Raw genomic sequence first — 20,890 nt, 5'->3', positions numbered from 1 at the left:
TCGTATCGACGCTAATCTTATTCAACTACTGATATAAAAATAAAACTCTGAAACAACAAATTATAACACCATAGCAACGGGACTTCTTCCACTTCCCTTTCACTTTCTTAATCTCCGGAAATTTATGTCTTTTTCGTTTTAGCACCGAAATTTGCATTGTCCAAATTATTCTGGTACTGCTGCGATTGCCGCTGAGAGGTTGTTTGCGATGGGTTATAGCTGGTATACTGGTAATTGTACCCACGAGGCGTTTGCCTCGTGACATAATTTTGATTCTGATAAGACTGGACCGGATTTATATCGTAATTCTGCTGCTGTTTATCAGACGCGTAATCATCTTGGATATCTTGAGAGGACGAGTTTTCGTAATTTTCGTACTTGTCGTACTCGTTGGACCCGGTTTGATCTTCTTCGGGCTTCTCGATCCCTGTATACACATCTGGGGCTAAGGACGAATACTTTATGTTTTTCAATTGAGATTTCGCTGTCTGTGCGATTTGAGCAGTTGCTTCTCCAACGTTCAATTTCCTAAGAACCGTAGGATTTACTACGTAAGTTAAACCAGTCTTAGCGATTATATTAGAAACAGGAACGTAACGCGTATTTTTGCTTCGTTCGTTTTGGTTCACGTCTTGATCATCGTTCGCAATGGTCGCGCTATTTTTGGTCGATTCACGTGCAGGATATTCAGGAACATGTTGCAAATTTTGAGCCAATAGCTTGACCAAATCGTGATGATTCATAAGTTCTTCCATTTGCTGAGCATTCACGTAAGATGCTGGCAAAGGATAATCAGGACCTACCGGTTGTCCCGCAACGCTGATTACTCTGTAGGTCGTTTTCGGTAATGGAATTGGAATATTTTTAATCAGGATGCTGTTCGTTTGTTCCAACTGATTCTGGAAACTGCTGGTTTTCTGCGTGCTTGATTGACTATCGAGATCCTTCGAATTTGCAGAAATGTAGTTGGCTCCATCGACAAATTGAACGTCGTTAATCCTGTAGTTGTTATCACCGCCGAGTTTCTTGTCTTTATTTCTGCCGTTAGATTCCATATTGGAATACTTCTCGCCAGAGTAATCGATAGCAGGTGGTGGTAATGGTGGCGGCGGAAATAATGGCCGGTTATAGTAATCGGCGTAATAATAGGGAGATTGGTAATAATAATTAGGATAGGCGGACGAGTAAGGCATTGTTGAATAAGAGGACGGAGGTATCGTGTAGGGGGACGAGTAGGAATTGTATGTGTTGTAAGGACTTGTTGGGTATGAATATGGAACGGAACCGTAGTATGCGTAAGTAGATGACGAAGGAATTTTGGTATATGGATTGTAATTAGAGTTGTAAGGATCTCGAGGGTGATTAGCGCCGAAGCTGACGCTATAGGAGTCCTTGGCATCGACTTTGGGCGCGTATAATTCCGGAGATGGCTGCGTAACGGTGTCTTTCTCGACTCCTCTTTTAATTAATTTAGGACTGTAGGGATAGACCGGATATATCGGTAGAAAGGGCTCGTCATTTGGATCGTTGTTCTTCTCGTATCCTTGAACGTAAGTCGACGTAATCGTCGACGACAGTAGAAACAATAGCTGAAATTCGAAGTATAAATCAAGCTATCGGTTCGATACACGTTCGATCACGCGCTTATGAATTGAAAATAAAGGAAAATTTATACTGACCAACAAGTCCATATCGATCAACCGTCGCTATCGCCTGCCAATGATGTGTTAGTTTCTCCGCGTTATCTCATTCGCTTGTCGCGTTCACCGTTCACTGCCGTCCGACCGGGATACTCGGGATCGAACAGATCGAATCGGCACGCCGGCGCGATGTCTAATGACGTATCGGTCGACATTGAATTTCTCCTTTATACTCGGCCGGCTGAAAAATCGTGAAAACTAGTTTAACGTTTCTCCGTTCTTATATGTAGATCCGAGCGTAGCCGGTGCACGCCCGGTTCAACGAGTCCAGCTAATAAAACACCTCCCGGTCTCGTTGCCAGTGTAAGGTATGCTACGGTAAACTGGTCTAAGGTGAAGCGGGTGGGATAAATCCATCTTGTCACGAAGGAAATAAAGACAACGACCGACCGAGGCGAAGCGTGAAAGCTCTCGTTCACGGCGGACTAGATAAGCCCGTTCAGAGTTTAAACGGACGGTAAATAATTATCGCTGCGATGTTCTCGTGGTCGCAGTAAATGGCGAGTAACAGAGAAACGGAGAGTGTCTTGCTTAACACGCGATCCTCTAAACACAATCGGATCGATCTCTTTCGTTCGAGAAGTTAAAAAAGGTAGGAGAGTAATTTGTTCGGAAGATCGTGGTGTGATCGCGGAAGTAAAACGTTTCACGATGCTCTCGGAAGAATCTTTTCAGTTCCGGTCGTGCAAACGCTTCTTAAGGCGGATGTTTTTTCGAATCAATTCGCGGGCGGTCCACTCGTGTCCATCTGTTCGACTAACTTTACTTTCACCGGCACCACGTTCGTTCGTTGCATCGATCTCGTACGAATCTTCGTTACGAGCACCACGCCTTCGATGACCACGCGATTGGTGTAACCCGCGGTGATAAATAGAGGGAGACCATCTTTCGAGTAGATCTATTCGCTGGTGAAATGATAGCCAATTGCTACGATACGTCGAATACGTATTGCTTGAGAAAGTATCCCTTTCCAATTCGAGGGGAATCGAATGAAAGGAATCGTATATCGTATATCTAAAGTATATTTTAATATTCTATGATTAACTGATGAATATAATCTTCGTGCGAGATTCATCGAACAAATTGCACGAATCACGATAGCGATTCTAATCATTAAGAAGAAGAGTAAGAGCTGAGTTTTCCCTGTTTTCGCTCCAGGCACGTCATTGGCACCGATCTAAGAGTGAAGTGCAAGTATGTCGCTCGCAAAACCAGTTGGGAAATAGTGAAATGTGACTTTCCTATCGTCTAGCCGATGCACCGATTCTACGTTTGTCTCGACCGGCCCAAGGATTCTACGAGCATCTTCATCGATGTCATTTTCGAGGAGAATGCGTGTTTATTCGTCCGTGCGCACGTGCGATCGTTGAAAAGTAGGTCATGCTTGTACGAGATTGGTACCGAGAGAATACTGCACCGACGCATTTCTGCACTTTCTTCTATGTGGGTGTTGCTTTACACTGCAAATTCAACAAAGGATAGTAGGCGAAGAGAAAAGGGTACGAAAAGGAACGATATGGGAAAAAAACATGTAAAAATGGACAATAAATAAGTATAAAAATTTGACAGAATTTAGGTAGATAACAAGTGTTTTCAAAGAATTTTTCCTCCAATATTTTGTATAGAAATATAAAACTGTACTTCTCTTGGAAAGCTTAACGAGTAAACGAAGTTTTCAAGCTTCGCCGCGTTTCCAGTTGCTTCGATACAGCTCTTGGGTTACTTTAATCCTTCGATGCACGTTCTCGTTCGAAAAGTACCGGATTAACTTAGACTTTAAATAAAATTACAAGACTCTCCGGCTAATTTAAACTGAAACTTTCAAATTATTTCGCTACGAAGCTTTTAATCAAGCCGAATGGAAGATATGCAATTGGTTCTTTGCTTAAGTATTTTTGTAAGCTTAGCTTTCTTCGGACAAAATATCGTTATATTATACCGCTAATCTAAGAAGTCCCGTTACTGTCATAGAAATAAGGGCAGTGGCAAAAGAACAGTTTCCTTATACATCGTATTAAACCGGTCTGCAGACGAGTAGTGACCGGCTTGCAGTGTATACACCTCGTCGGGTACTTTCCCAAAAAGAACAAAAGTTTAGAAAGGAATTTGCTCATTTCGCCAGAGCTGGCCTTGGAGTAAAAGTGATCTTCTTTTTACGCTTTGACACTGTTTCTTGTCCTCATCTTTATAGTATATAACGACCCTTCTCTTCTATCTTTCTTGCTGCCAATACTTTCACCGTGAAAGATGAACAAGTAAAAAATCTTTTCATCGTGAGTTTTAAGTATGGACAATCAATAAGAGAAATAACGTTAACGAAGACGACCACCAAAAGGACTAATTAAGATTTAGAAAATCATTTTGTACTTAAACTTAAACTGAAAAGAAACGTTCGAGTATTTTAGTAAAATAGAGCGATATCTAACAAAATGTTTGTTTCTTAATCGAAAACGTTAGCCATATTAACGAATATGTACATTAAGCGCAACATGTCAGACAAGTATCAAATTTGCGCTCCGCTTAGAGGAGTGTGAAATAATCAACTGGTTATAAAAAGAATCGTTTTATTGTAAACAGTACGTATAAAACTATGAAACAAACATCACAATATCGATGTTACGCAACATATACAACGGTACTCGAAGCAAACAACAGAAATATAAATACGCAGCGGCGTTTTAAATAAAATAATTATGCTAAAAGCGTAAGTATAAATTAGTAAAATATCCTACGACCCTTGGACGTTTCGCTCGTACATTCACGATCGATTTATCTAAGAATGGTCCACGATTGGTCATCTATTAAAGAGTACGTATCTCATGGGATCGTTTGACAATTCTATAATTTAATACTTTCCACTTGGACTGGAGTACGAAATCGTATCGTATTTGTTACTGCCAGAATTTAAACCATCGTAGCCTTTTGAACTGGTGTATGCAATGTATCTAGGACTGAGATTCGAATAGGAACCATGGGACTCTACAGGGGTGCCGTACGAAGTGGAAGGAGATGAATAACTGGAGCTAGGACTGGAATAGCTGACGCTAGGGCTGGAGTAGCTGACACTAGGGCTGGAGTAGCTAGAAGCTGATCCGGAATAGCTGGAACCGGAACCGGAATAACTGGACGAGGGACTGGAATAACTGGAACTTCCACCCGATGAATACGACACGTCGGAGGAAGATGGTATGTAATTAGAATGCGATGATCCAGATGCATAGGACCCAGAAGAAACAGGCAAAGAATAACTGGAACTGTCGGAAGATCCACTGGAAAGGCTTATGTGACCGCTGGATGATCCAGAAGAAATTGGTAGGGAGTAACTGGCAGATCCACCAGAACTGGAAGAGAGGCTAGATATTCCGTGAGATCCCGAGGACGTTGGGAGAGAGTAGCTGCTGGAACTTCCGTGAGAGGAAGACACAGGGAGGCTGTAACTGGAGGATCCTTTTCCAAGCGAACTCGAATCAATTACTAAACCTCCGCTCACCGAATGATAGGACGAACTCGGGGCGATAGATTGGATTGACAGGCCGTGGCCCGAAGAACTACCCAGCGAACTCAGCGACGCTGCCGGCAAACTGTACGAGGAGGCATGTCCGGATCCTAACATCGCTGGAAGGCTAATACTGCTCGAAGCACCACCGCCGTACGACGACAGCCCATGAATTCCCGTTGCGTAGGCTGGCGCCGAGTAACTGCTAGAACTGGAACTGCCTGAAGAGATACCGCCTCCATGGATGCCGAAAGTAACTGGTCCATTCTTCGAGGATGAACTGAGTAAACTGATACTTCCTCCTCCTCCTCCACCGATGGAATTTAGGCTCGGCCCCGCGTACGAAGATTGTCCAAAGTGTCCTCCTAGACTAATTCCTTGAAGACCCGCGCCATGACTCAGTCCAGAACCCAGGCTGAGTCCTCCAGATCCCAAAGAATATCCCAAAGAACCATGTCCCAAAGAACCACCTCCTAAACTTTGGATACCTGCCGAATGTCCTAAATAAGATCCGCCGCTATATCCGGAACTTATAAGAGGAGAATTGTAGGATGATCCACCGGACGAATAGCCTCCGGAATATTCAACGATGCCACGCTTGCCCTTCGGCGGAGGTCTCAATGGTCGGTTATCTCCCTTCGTTTCTCGACAGGAAACGCTTATAATAGCTGTGGCTACGAGGACCAAAAGCACCTGTAAAATGTTCGATCAAATAATCTTTCATAAATTTTATATGGCAGCAATAGAATAGAAATGTAATTACCACCGAATGTTAATTTGAAATATATAGAAAATAATTGAGCTCAATTTTACCGTGATACACTTACTAATGATCTCATGTTGATCCTAAGCGAGATTATTCTGTATGTTACTTCTCGTGGTCAAGTGACAACCGAGTATGTAAGCGAAATTGTGGTTTCTGATGCCATTGCTACCCAGAAGAGAGCTTTTATATACAAATCCCCTCTTGCATGGTGAAAGAAAGGTCTAGGTGAAGGTGAGTCTCTCCATGCTGGTACTAGTACACCTCCACCTCCACAGAAACGTGTTTCAGAAGATTGTAGTCTAATCTATCATGAAATGGTAAAATTTGCAAATGAGAATGTCGTGGATGGTAAAAGTTCTCGAATTGATATTTATCGGTCATTGTTTCTAACCAGATCTTAACCAGACATTTCCTTTCGATGAAGTCGATGTACTCCTATAAATAAAGAGAAAGAAAATGATTTCCTTCCTGAGATTACATTCATAGCGACAGACACGAAAGTAATTGGAACGTAAGCGTCAAATTTTTCTTCAGATTTTCCAGTTAAAAGTGAAATGGAAGCTTTATCAAAACGCAATACGAATGCATCCTGCTACACCGACGAATCTACGTTTTCCTGTATTCATAAAACTTCGGTATGGATTCTTGTTGACCGGTTTGAAATATTAGGTTTCCTATTAATTAATTTTTAGATAATTTAAAAATTCTTCTTGATAGATAATTGACGTCGAGAAGGTATAACTATTACAAATTTCTGTGAAATTTACCACGTTGTAGTATGGTAAATGTTATTCGTATCCTTTTTCTTCCATACAAAACGCTCAATTTGTGGTACAATTCTGCAAAAAAAAGTACATATAATTCTGAAAAAATAAAAGCATGACATACTCGATTTGCTACTACGGTGTATATTATAAAATACAGCATGCCAAGATCTTTTGTAGTATCTTGTTTTACTGCAGAAGCTTCGTGAAGAAAACATTAATTTTCCGCCTTTTGTGGGCACAATTGCGATGTGCCACAATATGAAAGGAACAGCGAAGGTGTGGTTTATGTAGCAAACATGCTCCGCCTTCGGAAGCTACTGAAAGTAATTTCGATGTTGGAAAGTGAAATGCGCGGATAGTCGGCAAAAAAATGACGTACGTTTAGGTGTTCTTGTGCTGTTATTTTCGCGCGGGATAATCATATCGTTGACAGAGAAGCTGATAGTGGCGTTGAAAAAAGGTAACTGCAAAAAGACGGTAGCGACTAATAAAATACGAAGTAGCGGCCAGCGTCTTCCACAAACTATAACAGTTGAAAACGCCGATTGATTTCGTTTTACTTTCACTCGTGGGATGAAGGAAGCTGACCGTCTTTATTCGCTGCAGGCTTCTCGAATGAAACTCAATAACAATCAGAACTACGAATTCTTTGCCAATGGAATCGTTCGTTGAGTCAATTTATGCTGCTTCGGCGTAAATTACGATCGAAGAAATTGAAAACACCTTTAGCTTTTTATAGCGAAGGAACAGAGAATCCTAGGACGTATATTAATGACACAAAATTAAATATAATTAACTAAATGGGCTATGAATAATCAGTAATTATAAGATACACTAAATATCGTTCGCATATCAAGTTAGTAACCCAATTAAATATATGTAAATACAAACACTTTTGAGATATCCATTTTCTTCTAAATGGCAGTATTAAAACACAACATGTTTCGGTCTCAACGGAAATCGTGAAACATTTTCTTGACGTTTATATAGTCACATATATATACATCATTTGCATGGGAAATAAATTATAATTAACAATCTCATGGTTACGTTTTCTGCCAACGTTGTTGTACCGTGTATATAATAACACGTTGTATCGTGTATGTAGCCGTTTTAAATAACTCAAGCATTCAGAAATTGTTAATGTGCACAAAAAATGTTGAGATTCGATACGCTTTCTTACATTATAATCGATTCATTATCTCCTGATAATATATAGCGAATAAAATGAATAAAAAGCGAATACCATTCCTTCCTATATTTTCTATATGTGCATAAACAAATAAAAAAATGTAAATGACTTTAGGTAGTGAAAAAAATTTGAAGTTTGCTGGATCTGTTAACGTTGGTAAATAATAACCGCGTCGCTAACTGTCCGTGTAAGAGATTAAGTCTGTTTATTTTCTGCTCATCCAATTTCTAGATTTCTCAAGATACAAACAGTTTTTTGGAAAAGAAATCCCGACTGGACGAGTTCGAAGTAAAACGGTAAAAGTGCACGAGGTGCACTAAAACAAGAAATAGAATGAGATTCAGGTCAGTCGCGGAAAGTGAGTTGACAACAAGTTTCCTATGTGAATTGTGAAGTAGTAGCATCTATCTAAGTCGTTCCTTTGTAACTGTTGCCCTTTTCTTTGTGTAAGGCCGCGGCTTGCGGAAAATGAAATGACCATCCACTTCGAAAGCAATTGCACCTGTTCTGTATTTGTAGAAATCTAGTACGTTTAGCGGTATAATCATGTAAGTAACTCGGCCACACGATTCTTTGATAGACTTTGCGCCTGCATTGCGCCACAACATAACGTCACTCTCTTTCCGAAGTACGACTCGTTTATCGTGCACCATCGAGTTAAGAAACCAGTCTAACTCTAAACTGTAAAACAATCTGAGCGTAACTGTAAAACTATAAAATATAAATAAACAAAGAAAACATGCAAATATACGTGTTAAAAGTGTATAAGAGCGGCGGAAAAATATGAACGTTGGCGAACAGTCTGCTATACGTATATGCTTAGGATTATCCGAATAATCTGTTCAACGATAAACCGATCGTGATTAGAATTATCGAACCACTTTTGAGGTCACGATGAGCCATGACAGATCGGTCGGGCGGCCATTAAGCCTTCGGTGAGAGTTCCTTGGTGTAGGTTTACGGGCCGGAAATGGAGACAGTTGGTTTTCTAGGGTGTACTTACTTTCTTTAGCAGTGAAACGAGTACACCGCCTTGTGAATTGAATTTTTTTTGAGTAGAGACGTTCGATTTAGAGTCGATCTTATAAAGTTTCTGCTCTCTTTGTTTTTATATACAGTCAATGAAAATAAAATTTCTTCGAAGGTAGAAAAATATTTATTTGAGGTAATAAATAAAACTGGTATATACATCATTCGATCGAAAAATCGTACGCAATTAACAAAAAAAAAAAAAAAAAGGCAAACATATCGAAAATGTTAATTCGATGTGGCATGTTAATGGCATGTCGATGCTGCGAATAGAAATGTATGAAATCGCATTAACCTATATAAATATAAAGTAGTATAAAAGCACGAATAGTTGCCCGTTTATCCCACCTCGTGTGAAAAGTAAAACCTCGACTATCTTTATACGTATAACATTGGAAATACCTTTTACCAATAATACCAAAGATTTATAAGTTGAAAAGAAAAAAAGCAAAAAATTAGTAATATTTAGAATACTTCTGACAACCGAAGAAAGTCCAACTTGCCAACTCTACATCCGTACAACTAATTATTGAAAAGATAAAAAGATCGATGTCGTACAACACAGAATTAAAATTTGCGGATACACGAAGCGCAACTGCGTCCATCACATGTACGAAAACATCGTATTTCGTTATTCTTGAACCATGTTAGTGCGATCTCGATACGATGTCATGGCCCCTTACTTCTCCAACTGCTCGGGTTCTCTTTTCCGCGTGGGTAAACAGTCAGTCTCGATACGAAAAAGCAAGCTACGATTAACCCGCGAAGAACAAGATCAACGTCATTTCCATATCTGGGTCGGTTTCGTTTGAGCATAGGTCGGCGCGTAGCTCCACGGATAAGTTGGTAACGTCGGCTTAGGTACCTGATATGCGACGTTCTGGTAATAGTAGAACGGATAGACCGGTTTGATGGGCTTGTATAGAAGTGAATTGATTACCGCCGTTTGTAATCCGTAAGACGGATGTGTCGTTGACGGAGTTTGTACTGGATGCACGTGTGTCGACGTTGGAGGAAGCACCGGTTGCAAAGGACTTACTGGATGAAGAGGAGTTACGACTGGATGAAGCGGAGTTGCAACAGGATGTATAGGAAGTGGCGCGGTACTAACTGGCGGAGGTGAAGGAGCATTAGGTTGATTCGTCGAAGAAGGTGACGGAGTTGTAGAAACCGTGGATGGTTTCGTTCCGGGTTTCTGACTAGGATCTGTGGGAATGGGTAGTCCAAAATGTGTAGGAAAAGATCCTGATGGTTGAACGGATGCGATGGCACCGGGTGCAAAGAAAGTAGGACCGTAAGTTGGTACGTTCGATGCGAAAGCCGCACCGGCGATTAAAGTAGGAACAAATCCACCGTAAACGGGAACTCCTGGACTGGATGGCGGTAGGGGTGGCGCAGGTACGGAAGAACCGACTTGCGAGGTTCCATCGCCTTTAGCAGCCTGAGGAGGCTGCACGGTTGTGGTCGTTGTCGTTGGAGTGGTAGTTGGAGGCTGAATAGTTGTCGACAGTCCGTAGCTAAGCGGAAACCCCGGACTGATTGCTGTCCCTGGCAAAAAAGGTGATTGATTGAAAGCTGTATTTCCAGAGCCCAAGTTTACGGTATTCTGTTGTGTATTTAAACCGTGAATCTTCATTCGCTGTCCAAGGGAAGCCAGAAGATCTTGATTCTGAACGAAGCTCGGCTGATTTTGAGCGTACCTTCCTGCTGCATCTGCATTTTGGGCCTGAGTCTGAGTTACGAGCGCTCGCTGTAATTGAGCAATCAATCTGTCCTTTTCGAGAGATTGTATTTGCTCTAGAGTTTCTTGGGCGCTAAGAGTTCCAGACGCGTATGACGGCAGAGGTCCTGGGAAACTTTGCGGACTTTGCAAATTGCTCTCGAAATTTTGAAACTGACCATTCGGATTCTGGACTTGATTGTTGTGACCTAAGAATTGATCGGTGTGTGGTGCAAAGTCTTGTTCGTTCGGGGGCGCACCATAAAGTTGTTGTATCGCTTGAGCATTTTGCGTTAAGAACAGCGTCGCATCCGAGATCTGTCCTTGCGGTTGTACGATGCTCTGACTTTGAACGTTTAATGACTGACCTTGACCACCACCTTTAGAATTCTGTGCTGCTTGGAACGGGGAAAAAGCTTGCGGTGCGGAATAACCAGGTAACCTTTGATTCTGCGGCGGTAAGTAATTGGCCGAGTGAGTCGCGAAAGGTTCATCGTTTTGAGTGGATATTGGATTCGGTTCGACGAAATCGACCTGTCTAATTGGACTCGGTACTTCTTGTTCCAGCAAACCACTAGGACGGCCATCAAAGTTGTTCGAATGTTGTTGACTGAAATGACCCTGGAATTGCAATTTATCTCGGTGCTGTTGACTGTGTGATGCAGGTCTTATTGGAGATGAATTCTGATAACCCGGTGGTCCGTATTTGGTAATAGGTCTATTTATTTGTGCAGGATGTCTATTAACGATACGTCCTCTGTGGCCAGATTGCCCGACTTGGAAACGTGCTCTCGAAGCTAATGCAAAACTGTCCGGTCTCCTATAGGAATATCCCGAATCTCTCTTTTTTTGAACTTCCGACTCTTTGGTTTCGGCATCGCTATCCCCCTCGCCAAGATCTACTAACTCCAATTTCGTAATTTCTGTTTTTTCTTCAGTATCTTCGGTTTCAGTTTTCGCTGTGACACATAATAAGCTCGTAACCAGTAGACACGTTATCTAAAATAATATAACAATTAGCGCATTAACTATATAAATCACGAAACTATGTCACATCACTTACACATATAGGAACGTAATTGCTGAAAATTTTGTTTGTGTTTACAAATGCAGTATACTTACTAAAAGGAACTTCATGTTTGTAATTCAATTGCACTTATCACTACACTAATTGGATGTTCCTACGCTAGAATTGTAATTGCCGTAGGTTCCTTCGACATGTAATCAGAGTACTTTAAGCAAAACTAATTTCTTCAGGGATGGACAGGCTCGCACCGACTAAGACCACGGCCATACCTGCACATGTATAAATACAGTCGGGTCGCGACCATCCACGAATTACAATAGACTTTCTTGCTGGCTTTCATCGATCGCACTTAGGCAATGCTGTTACGGATTGGTGATGTTACACATATCGATGTAGAGTATTGTCTTCTCCTGACTATTCAAATATTTGATCGGCTTAACATACTTTTTTCCAAAGAAACGCGTCAAGTTAAACGACGAATGCAAAGTAAGACTCATAAAAGGAAAATTGAATCGCTTAAGAACAATTTTATGCAACTAACGACAAAATCAGTTTCGTGAAATCTATATTCGAGGTCGTTAGCGAGAAGTATACAAGTGAGAAAGACGCACGAGCTTCCGTCGTGTCTTAAGGGTTCTGATACACGATTCTGATACTATCTAGTACGAACAATTCAACCTTAGCCGTATCTTCGTTTCAGACTTTCTTACATAAATCTTACGCTGTCTTTGCTATGCTGTCTCTAAATCTAAATGCTGTTTTTGCGAAAGGAAACGCAACGTCGCTCCAACTTCCGTTCGCTCCCTCAAAAATATACTTATGGAGAATAACGCTTGTATGTATTATTCCCATCACGTCCTTATTCTCCGAAGCGTTCGAAGCCTTCTTAGCCTCAGTGAAAGTACTTAAAACCGTCAAGTCCCAAAGAATACGGAATAAGTATTCGTTTATCGTGATATATTCGTATTGTGTAATTCCTGATTATACGTAAGTCACGCGTGCTCGAATTCTTTGAAATGTTTCAAACGTCGCTTGCAGTTACCCATTTTGATTTATCAAAAGTATCTCGATTAGATAACACGATCTGTGTACTATAGAGTATCATAGATTCACGAATTTTTGGTTTCCAAGATTCGCCCTTAAAATTCATCGCGTCCCATCTTTATCAATTTGCATAGTATTTATCGACTACCGAAAGAATCGCGGTATGGCGCATTCTTTATACATGCACGCGTTTATTAGTAATAGACGGAAACAATGTGCCGACGCCAACATCGGGCATAGCTTCGTTTCGCTATTCTAATGACTTCATAACTATCCCTGCATAACTATGACTGCATAACTATAACTGCATAACTATCCCAAATGACGCTCAAATTGCAACGCCAAACTGCATCCGATGATATCATTTGTTGCTACTTGCTGTTCCCTGTGACAGGAAGTCTACTGTGTGACAATGCACCAACGTAACAACAATGTAACATGCATTTTTATATTAGAGATGAAGCCTTAGGTGCATATTTAATAAGATCGTATTATGAATCATATACTGCCATAGGATACATTGTGTCTAATATTAAAAATAGAATTTAAATCATCGACTCCTTATAGATTGGATCGAATATTATTTTCCACGTAGATTCGTTAATACAGTTCCAGTAACTGTAGTTAGAGGATTCGTCATTATACTAAATATATGGGGAAAATAATGCTGAACATGTATAAATTGAATTGTATTCTGTATTTAACATTGTAACATACAACAAAGTATCGTATTTAACATGAGTTTGCCGAAATACGTGTATATCGAAAATTACATCCAAAAATAGTGGTGAGCGCACTGAATGTTAACATCGGAACAAATTTTGTTTAGCTTTTATTCTGGGCTTACTTAAACTAATGTAGCGTAAACGATTCAGTTAAAAATCCTTGCAATTGCCATTATCGTTTCCTTAGTCTTAATTACGAACATCCCATGGTGCTAGCTTTAAGACATGTGATTTAACCCAGATAGTAAGAGTTGTAGTAGTAAGGGTACGAGCGGTAGGCATAGGGCAAGCTGTAACTAGCACTGTAGGTAATTGGTGCTGCAGCATAAGAAGTGTATGCAACTGGTGCGACTGGTGCAACTGGTGCAGTGTAGCTCAGCAATAGGCCTCTCTTGTCTCTTGGTGCCTCCGCAGCTTCTGCGTTTGACAGCTGTTCAATCTTTTCAGGTTCTGCTGGTTTCTCTGCAGCGAAGGCTACAGCGAACAGAGCCAAGAGAACGATAGCCTGAAAATAAATAGTAATAATTTAGTATTTGTATCGATAGTTTTCCTTTGCGAATGTGCAATCTCAGTTTGCTGATTCGATTACAATTGATAAGTGAATGAAAATTGGAAGAGAATCTCATGTACGACTCTATGATATTTTATTTAATTATATCTTATTTTCTGTTTTAGTAATCAAAAGTTTTAGTAAATCGGCATTGTCCTTACGCTTATAAGAGCAATTGAATTATATTCGTTATCGAATGACTGCAAATTATACATTTTCCATAGAATATATTTAATTTTTCAGCTACTAGGATACCTATATTTTGCCAAACCACGGTGCGGTCATAATTTCAATTCACGACACATGTCTTTTGCTGTCTTCGCAAAGCAGCAAACGTTGAATAAAGAGAAATTAAATTATACAATGCTTTTACTAAACATTTGTTATGTAGAAGCGTAATTATTTTACTTACAACGAAGCACTTCATTGTTGATAGGTTTGGTAGATCTTTGGAGATCAGCTCGTGTGTTGAACTGGGAGTGAATGATGCTCTTGCTTTTTGGTGGATACCTTTATATACCTGACGAGCGGATTGTCCTATGCGCGTCACTCACCGATTGATCAATGTACGAGGACACGCGTATCGTACGTGTATCATGCGTGTGTGCGTGAGCTGGTGGATGTTGCACGGGGTTGTTACACGTCCTATTGTTTACGGAGTCACATACGTAACCTGTGTAAGTACGTGTGCTGTCAACGTTGTCGGAGACGACGAGGTCTGCTAAGGAATCTCGTTCACGTATTCCCGAAGCAATCCCGTGTAAGTACAACCTCTGATGCACGGCACGCGGGTGAAGCAAGGGACCTTGGCAATCGGCCAAATACGAACGAAAGTGTTTTACGTTTACCTCATACGACGTAATAACTCTTCTTTACGTCGTGATATAATTGTAACAAGTTCTCTGAACTTTAACGATTATAATACGTGACTTTGAATAAAACTAGAAAAAGAATGAGAAAGTTTCTTTTCGATATTGAGAGAACCGGTCAACTATACCATAATAAGAAAGATGTCAATATATTTTATTTGTTAACGATTAGGAAAAATATTTTTAAACAAGTTCTTTCTGCAACATTTGGTTAATAAAAACAATAAATCATATGAAAGAAAAACTAAATTATCTGATACATGGAATATTTATGGTGCACAACCATCGCCTTAATGAGTGGTAAAGAACATTTTGGTTACGATTTTGCACGATATTCAAATTATAGATGTGTTTAATTGAAATGAACAATTTTTATATGCTATTCCTGAAAAAAATGAAGATTGTAAATGTTTTGTTAAAAAGTAGAGTTTAGACTGGATTATATAGTCTGACATTAGATGCAGAAATGAAGAAAGAAATGAAATACATAAATAATTAAAATAATATGTTTTGCGACAATACAATACGATCGATTTATTATAATAGATATCGTAAAGTCGAATTCAAAATCAAACGCACCTCACGATCGAAGGGCATGCCCTTGACGATTTGAATTTAAATTTCGGGGGAAATCCCGGTCATTGCCTAACGTCCTCTACGACGCATGCGTATTGCCAGGCTTTGCTAAATCGGTGGGTGACCGTTTGCATACCGATTCCACCGGTATTTTGAATTCATCTGCATTTTCTGCGAATAGTGATTCTTCCGACCATTTTTTTTATCTGTTTCCACTCAAATCTGGTAGGAACAAAAAATTCCATTTCGGGAACCTAAATTGGTAAAAAACTTCGTGTTTTCATAATATTGGATCCGGTTCTCTGGTCGACCTGATTGCATATGCACAAACATAATTATAAGAAATGTAAAATTATACGTGTTTACGTATAGAGTAACACTTTTTTCAAATAAACTATTATAATTTAATGATGTGATAGTTGACTGCGATTTGAAATTTCAAGGCCAAAAAAGTGAAAATAGTCCTCATCAATCTCTTATCAGATTTCTTTTAGAAAGGCAGATATTTGTGTTCTTTTTATTATTTTAAATATTACATTTAGAAAGACTATCTTTGTCTGAGTATGTATGTATAAAAATAATTCATTCGATAAATTTACCAATTATTTGTACATATGTATTTGTAATATTTGACGGGGATGCTTTATATTGTACTAAAAAATTTTGTAATTTACATTCATCGTTTTAAACGCTTACACGAATGAAGGAAATGGGAACGCGGCACGTTTTTGCTTAATTAATAATCTCGGTGCAATTTATTCGTCTTTGCGGCTTCGCTTTCAAATCCTTCTTGGGAACACGATATCGATACCTTGCTAATATTTTCTCATGAATTTTAATGTAACGAATTTAATTACAGCTAAGAACCTATTATAGGTATTTCATAGGAGAATAGATGTATGAAAAAGGGTGCAAATAAAAATAATAATTCAATTACATAGCTTTATTTATTACGTATTACACACATAAATGTACATATATTAATAACATAGATATAATTTATATTACGTTTTCCATAGTAATATCCCTCTTGATAATCTGTAACATAAGGTATTGTTTTAATATCCTCTTTTTATTTTGAAGATCAACAGATACATATTAGACACTTTCAGATAGAGCTAATGGAATTTCAATCACTAAAATCATATTCAATTTTATTCATCATTAAAATGACATAGTTGAAAAGTTATGTATTTTTTAAATTAAATATTTACCTATATCTCAAGATCTGTAGATTCATCCAAATTTTCTTGTTTAAAAAAAAAGCGCTTTCTGTAAAAAGGAAACTTTCTTATTTTTTTTTCAGAGGATAAATATTATATTTAAAAATATCTTTTGTTCTCAGAGGTAGTGACGAAATACGTGTATTCATATCATAAAAAATCAAAAACATCTCTATATAGATACATCATTGAAATGGGAAATTAATATTTATATTAAAAGCTACATAAGAAACACTCACTGGTTTAAGAAACGCAAATATCCTGATACTTCAAAAACATTTATGACCAATTACATTCAACTCTTATTAATTGCAGATCCAGCAATTAACATTCTGTAACAAAAAGAAAAAGAACGTTCCAATAAAATCGGTATTTATTACATTGCACATTTAATATCGTCAAAAAGTTATCAGATAGGAGCGAAAGACATATAAGTAATTCTACATTCTAGATCAGTTGAACTATGGACTCATCATAAATTTTATTTATTTTGAATCAAAATATTTTTAATATTTCACATTCTATAGAAAAAAATATATTATGATCGTAATTTTAGAGGTGAAACTTCTCTTTTCCTCAACTTCCAATTTTTTATTTAATTCACTAACATGTGTTTACTTCATCGCACCATTAACTTTACGATCATATTACATTTCATCCAGGTAAAAGAAAAATGCTATTACTTACAGGTGCCATATTGCGTAATCACTTTCATTGAGTCATACAACCACTCTGAAACAAGACAAATATATGCTGATTTAAAAACTTTCAAGCAATAAGATATTTTATATATTTAGTCTGAAATTATCAGATAGGAGCGAAAGACATTTAAATAACTCTTCATTCTAAATCGGTTGAACTATAAACTCATCATAAATTTTTATTCCTAACCAAAATATTCTTAAAATTTGACATTCTATAGAAAAGATATAATATTGTCGTAATTTTAGAAGGGATACAGATTAATGTATAACAAATTCAAAATATGTTTATATCATTGCGTAATTAATTTTACAACCATATGACATTTCACACAGACGAAAGAAATTACTACTTACATATGCAATATTGTGTAGTTACATCCGTTCAGCCATATAACTGCTCTGAAACACAAAGGAGACATATATTGATATGAAAGTCCTTAAGCAAGTAAATATTTTATTTATTTCCCATGAAGTTATCAGATAGGAGCGAAAGACATTTAAGTAACTCTTCATTCTAAATCGGTTGAACTATAAACTCATCATAAATTTTTATTCCAAACCAAAATATTCTTAACATTTTACATTCCATAGAAAAGATATAATATTGTCGTAAGTTTAGAAGGGATACAGATTAATGTATAACAAATTCAATGTAACTCTATATCTTCTAAACGTCCACGTCTCTTTTCCTGAACTTACGATCTTTTATTTAATTCACTCAAAATATATTTATATCATTGCGTAATTAATTTTACAACCATATGATATTTCACACAGACAGAAGAAATTACTACTTACATATGCAATATTGTTTAGTTACATCCATTCAGCCATATAACTGCTCTGAAACACACAGTAGACATATATTGATATGAAAATCCTTAATCAAGTAAATATTTTATTTATTTCCCATGAAGTTATCAGATAGGAGCGAAAGACATTTAAGTAACTCTCCATTCTAAATCAGTTGAACTATGAACTCATCATGTGTACATTAAAGATAGTCCTTTTTTAATAACCAATGAAGACATACCATCATTATTGAAACTTCCTAAATTTTCCTTGAACAAAAATTCTTGGTACATCTATTTTTTCTTTCAAATTTATAGTACGTCTTTGTATGTAACTGCATGACAAAACTTTAAAGCCAGTTGATTCAAATAAGTTTAATACTTCTTCCTCTGAAAAATAATACGTCCTGAAATGAGATATTGGCATTAACTTTGTTGTCAAACATGATATATTTTGAACGTAACATTAATTCGTGATATGTTGAAAAATGTAAATAAATTTTACCTAGTTCCATCTTGTCGCATATATAGATTCTCACTGATTTTGTGACCAGGTTTAAATCTTAATTGAGCCATATCGTACAGACCATAGTCTCTAAAAAGCACAGTCCCTCCAATATCAAGAACGTTATACAAGTTTTTCACAACTCTAAAATATTATAATTTTTAATAAATCGGCAACGATTGCCTTAAAGTAAAAAATTACGAATAGAGTATAGCTCACGTTCTAAAATTGGTTGGATTAATAGCCGATAATACAAATATTAATGTTACTATATTCACCGAGTAATCCACTCCGCAGAAACAATTTTCTGTCGTAATATCAGTTTGGAAAATCTTTATATTTTTTGGATTATATAATATATGTTTCTGCAAAGAATAAGAGTGTAAGGTACTCAACCGTATAGACACATTAATTAAAGAATTAATAAATATATACCTTTGCTAACTCCACGGCTCTAGGAGAAAGATCACAGGCAAATATCATTTTAAACTTCAATCCATCTTCGATCAATGGATATATGAAATTTCCAACACCGCATCCGACTTCTAGAAGGATCTTTTGATCGTCTTCCGTACCCAAGCCTAGCAATTCATGGAACTCTCTGGTAGTCCAGTGTCTATCTTTAAAGAATCTAGTATCGTTTCGTTTATAAAACAAGTCCCAATGCTTTTTAGCATCTTTTTCCAGTTGATTAGCGCGAAATTCAGAAACTAATCGCGAATTTTGCGCCTGCATTTTCTCGATTTCCTCTTGAGTGAGTTTCTTCGCCACATGGCCTACATATTCACTATTCTTTACAGACTCAGCCATTTTCCCAAACTTTACCGTAATAAAAATTTCGTGAATTGAAAAGCAGTGTAAATTTCTTAAAAACCTTTTTGAATTTACAAGTGTACCTTGCCGTAATTAGATGAATCATCTACACGGGTATAAAGAAACGGTTATTGAAGCCAAAGAACCACTCAATAAAACAACCTCCCACCTTCGAGTCCCAAAAGGAAATGAACGAAAAACGTGCCGGTGCTGAACATGCGTAACATGTATATCTCCCCACCACGTCACGCGCTAGAATAATCTGCCTAGACTAGTGACATCAGGGTGGCCATCTTATATACTAGGGATATTTATACACTAAAATCTCTAAGCACTGTCATTCTTTTGCAAGAAATGAGATATTAGTACAATACGACTATAATGTATACGATAATTGCAAAATTAGGAAAAACGTATCGTTATTGTGCTAAACAGTTTTTGTACCATTTCCTGAATATATTATTATATTACCCTATTATTAATATTTTCCTGATATTACGTATTCATCAAAATTTTAATATCGCGCAATGTTTTATTCGAATAATATCTCCTAATTAATGTAACATTGATCTCGTTGTTTTAATTTCTTGAGTTTAATTTAACTTTATAAGACAATGAACATCATTAGTATGAATTCCACGCATGAACTTATTCGATAAATTAATATTCGGTCGCCGTACGAAACGAATATTTTCTGACTGCGTACAGCATTGTCACACGATGACACAGTGCTGAAAGGGGTTAATCGTGACTGAAATTTATATGATGATTGTACTATTTCGTTTAAGATTTATAATTACTCTATAAAATTCATTGTAGATAAGAAGTATGAAATGTTTATGTACGACAAAGATAATCATCATCAGATACGTATTTATACAAATTTCATTGCCGTGGATGGCATCGAAAGTGCATGCGATAAAATAAGATATTTTATTAACAATAATGCCATTTACTGCACCAACCCTTCGAATAGTAATTGTTATCTTTGTGAAATTAATAACAAACTCTCTAATACTCTGTTAATTTCATAATTTAGATCTTCCATTATTATATTTCCGTTGTTGCTTCATCATTTATCGTATTACGATTTGCAAATACCTCATAATTTGCAAAAAGAACGAGGTCAAAGGAAAATTAATCGATCAAGTAGTATGTAGGTCATTGCGGACCAGAATTTTGTAGAGGGCTTGACGGAAGATATGACGATAGATTAACTGAATGAAATGAAAAACACGTTCCGCAACTCGTAGTCGTTAGTGCTTCTTCGAATAATGCATTTGGTGGCTTCTATAAATTTAGAAATAATTGATATCTTTTTTTAAGAGGACGTCTCAGAGATGTTTAAAGCTGTTAACACGTCGAGGAATGTTGCAAGAAATGTACGAGTTAA

The 20,890-nt window shown here is 37.6% G+C and overlaps 5 protein-coding genes and 4 non-coding genes across 13 annotated transcripts; all 9 read right to left on the bottom strand.

Moving 5' to 3' along the window:
• Window positions 1-122: 122 nt before the first annotated feature.
• Window positions 123-1,702, bottom strand: LOC138183259 (uncharacterized). The gene is made up of 2 exons (XM_069119930.1): window positions 1,680-1,702; window positions 123-1,589 (listed from the first exon to the last, which is right to left on the bottom strand). Exons 1-2 carry the CDS (start codon window positions 1,689-1,691, stop codon window positions 123-125), a joined length of 1,479 nt encoding a protein of 492 aa, XP_068976031.1. The 5' UTR covers window positions 1,692-1,702.
• Window positions 1,703-4,545: 2,843 nt separating this feature from the next.
• On the bottom strand, window positions 4,546-6,446 carry LOC138183258 (loricrin). Its single transcript, XM_081833752.1, is given in 3 exon segments — window positions 4,546-5,889; window positions 6,024-6,266; window positions 6,441-6,446. Coding segments are annotated over 3 exon segments (1,593 nt in total).
• Window positions 6,447-9,731: 3,285 nt separating this feature from the next.
• On the bottom strand, window positions 9,732-11,807 carry LOC138183133 (uncharacterized). The gene is made up of 2 exons (XM_069119717.1): window positions 11,793-11,807; window positions 9,732-11,669 (listed from the first exon to the last, which is right to left on the bottom strand). The coding sequence occupies exons 1-2, from the start codon at window positions 11,805-11,807 to the stop codon at window positions 9,732-9,734; spliced, it is 1,953 nt and encodes a 650-aa protein (XP_068975818.1).
• A 1,612-nt stretch (window positions 11,808-13,419) lies between these two features.
• LOC138183137 (uncharacterized) lies at window positions 13,420-14,591 on the bottom strand. Its single transcript, XM_069119727.1, has 2 exons — window positions 14,429-14,591; window positions 13,420-13,971 (listed from the first exon to the last, which is right to left on the bottom strand). The coding sequence occupies exons 1-2, from the start codon at window positions 14,441-14,443 to the stop codon at window positions 13,699-13,701; spliced, it is 288 nt and encodes a 95-aa protein (XP_068975828.1). The 5' UTR covers window positions 14,444-14,591; the 3' UTR covers window positions 13,420-13,698.
• A 1,798-nt stretch (window positions 14,592-16,389) lies between these two features.
• Window positions 16,390-19,941, bottom strand: LOC138183135 (tRNA N(3)-methylcytidine methyltransferase METTL6). Of its 5 annotated transcripts, none has more exons than XM_069119720.1 (9): window positions 19,581-19,922; window positions 19,120-19,503; window positions 18,904-19,049; window positions 18,685-18,828; window positions 18,422-18,586; window positions 18,187-18,231; window positions 17,743-17,787; window positions 17,372-17,416; window positions 16,390-17,016 (listed from the first exon to the last, which is right to left on the bottom strand). In XM_069119720.1, the coding sequence occupies exons 2-5, from the start codon at window positions 19,492-19,494 to the stop codon at window positions 18,427-18,429; spliced, it is 825 nt and encodes a 274-aa protein (XP_068975821.1). In that variant the 5' UTR covers window positions 19,495-19,503; window positions 19,581-19,922; the 3' UTR covers window positions 16,390-17,016; window positions 17,372-17,416; window positions 17,743-17,787; window positions 18,187-18,231; window positions 18,422-18,426. The 5 variants fall into 5 exon arrangements, with proteins under 5 accessions (XP_068975821.1, XP_068975820.1, XP_068975822.1 ...); XM_069119719.1 differs by having other exon boundaries at window positions 16,390-16,499; window positions 16,676-17,016; window positions 19,120-19,917; XM_069119721.1 differs by lacking the exon at window positions 17,372-17,416 and having other exon boundaries at window positions 19,120-19,919.
• LOC138183744 (small nucleolar RNA snR60/Z15/Z230/Z193/J17) lies at window positions 17,086-17,168 on the bottom strand. Its single transcript, XR_011174138.1, has one exon. It is a non-coding gene; the product is annotated as a small nucleolar RNA snR60/Z15/Z230/Z193/J17 (small nucleolar RNA).
• On the bottom strand, window positions 17,483-17,567 carry LOC138183745 (small nucleolar RNA snR60/Z15/Z230/Z193/J17). Its single transcript, XR_011174139.1, has one exon. It is a non-coding gene; the product is annotated as a small nucleolar RNA snR60/Z15/Z230/Z193/J17 (small nucleolar RNA).
• LOC138183746 (small nucleolar RNA snR60/Z15/Z230/Z193/J17) lies at window positions 17,856-17,940 on the bottom strand. Its single transcript, XR_011174140.1, has one exon. It is a non-coding gene; the product is annotated as a small nucleolar RNA snR60/Z15/Z230/Z193/J17 (small nucleolar RNA).
• LOC138183741 (small nucleolar RNA snR60/Z15/Z230/Z193/J17) lies at window positions 18,302-18,384 on the bottom strand. Its single transcript, XR_011174135.1, has one exon. It is a non-coding gene; the product is annotated as a small nucleolar RNA snR60/Z15/Z230/Z193/J17 (small nucleolar RNA).
• Window positions 19,942-20,890: the final 949 nt, after the last annotated feature.

This window comes from Bombus flavifrons, chromosome 9, assembly GCF_040668555.2.
Source record: "Bombus flavifrons isolate JBK064 chromosome 9, iyBomFlav1_principal, whole genome shotgun sequence".
NCBI lineage: Eukaryota > Metazoa > Arthropoda > Insecta > Hymenoptera > Apidae > Bombus > Bombus flavifrons.
The sequence above is the reverse complement of the archived record's forward strand: the minus strand, read 5'-3'. Positions and strand labels throughout refer to the sequence as shown.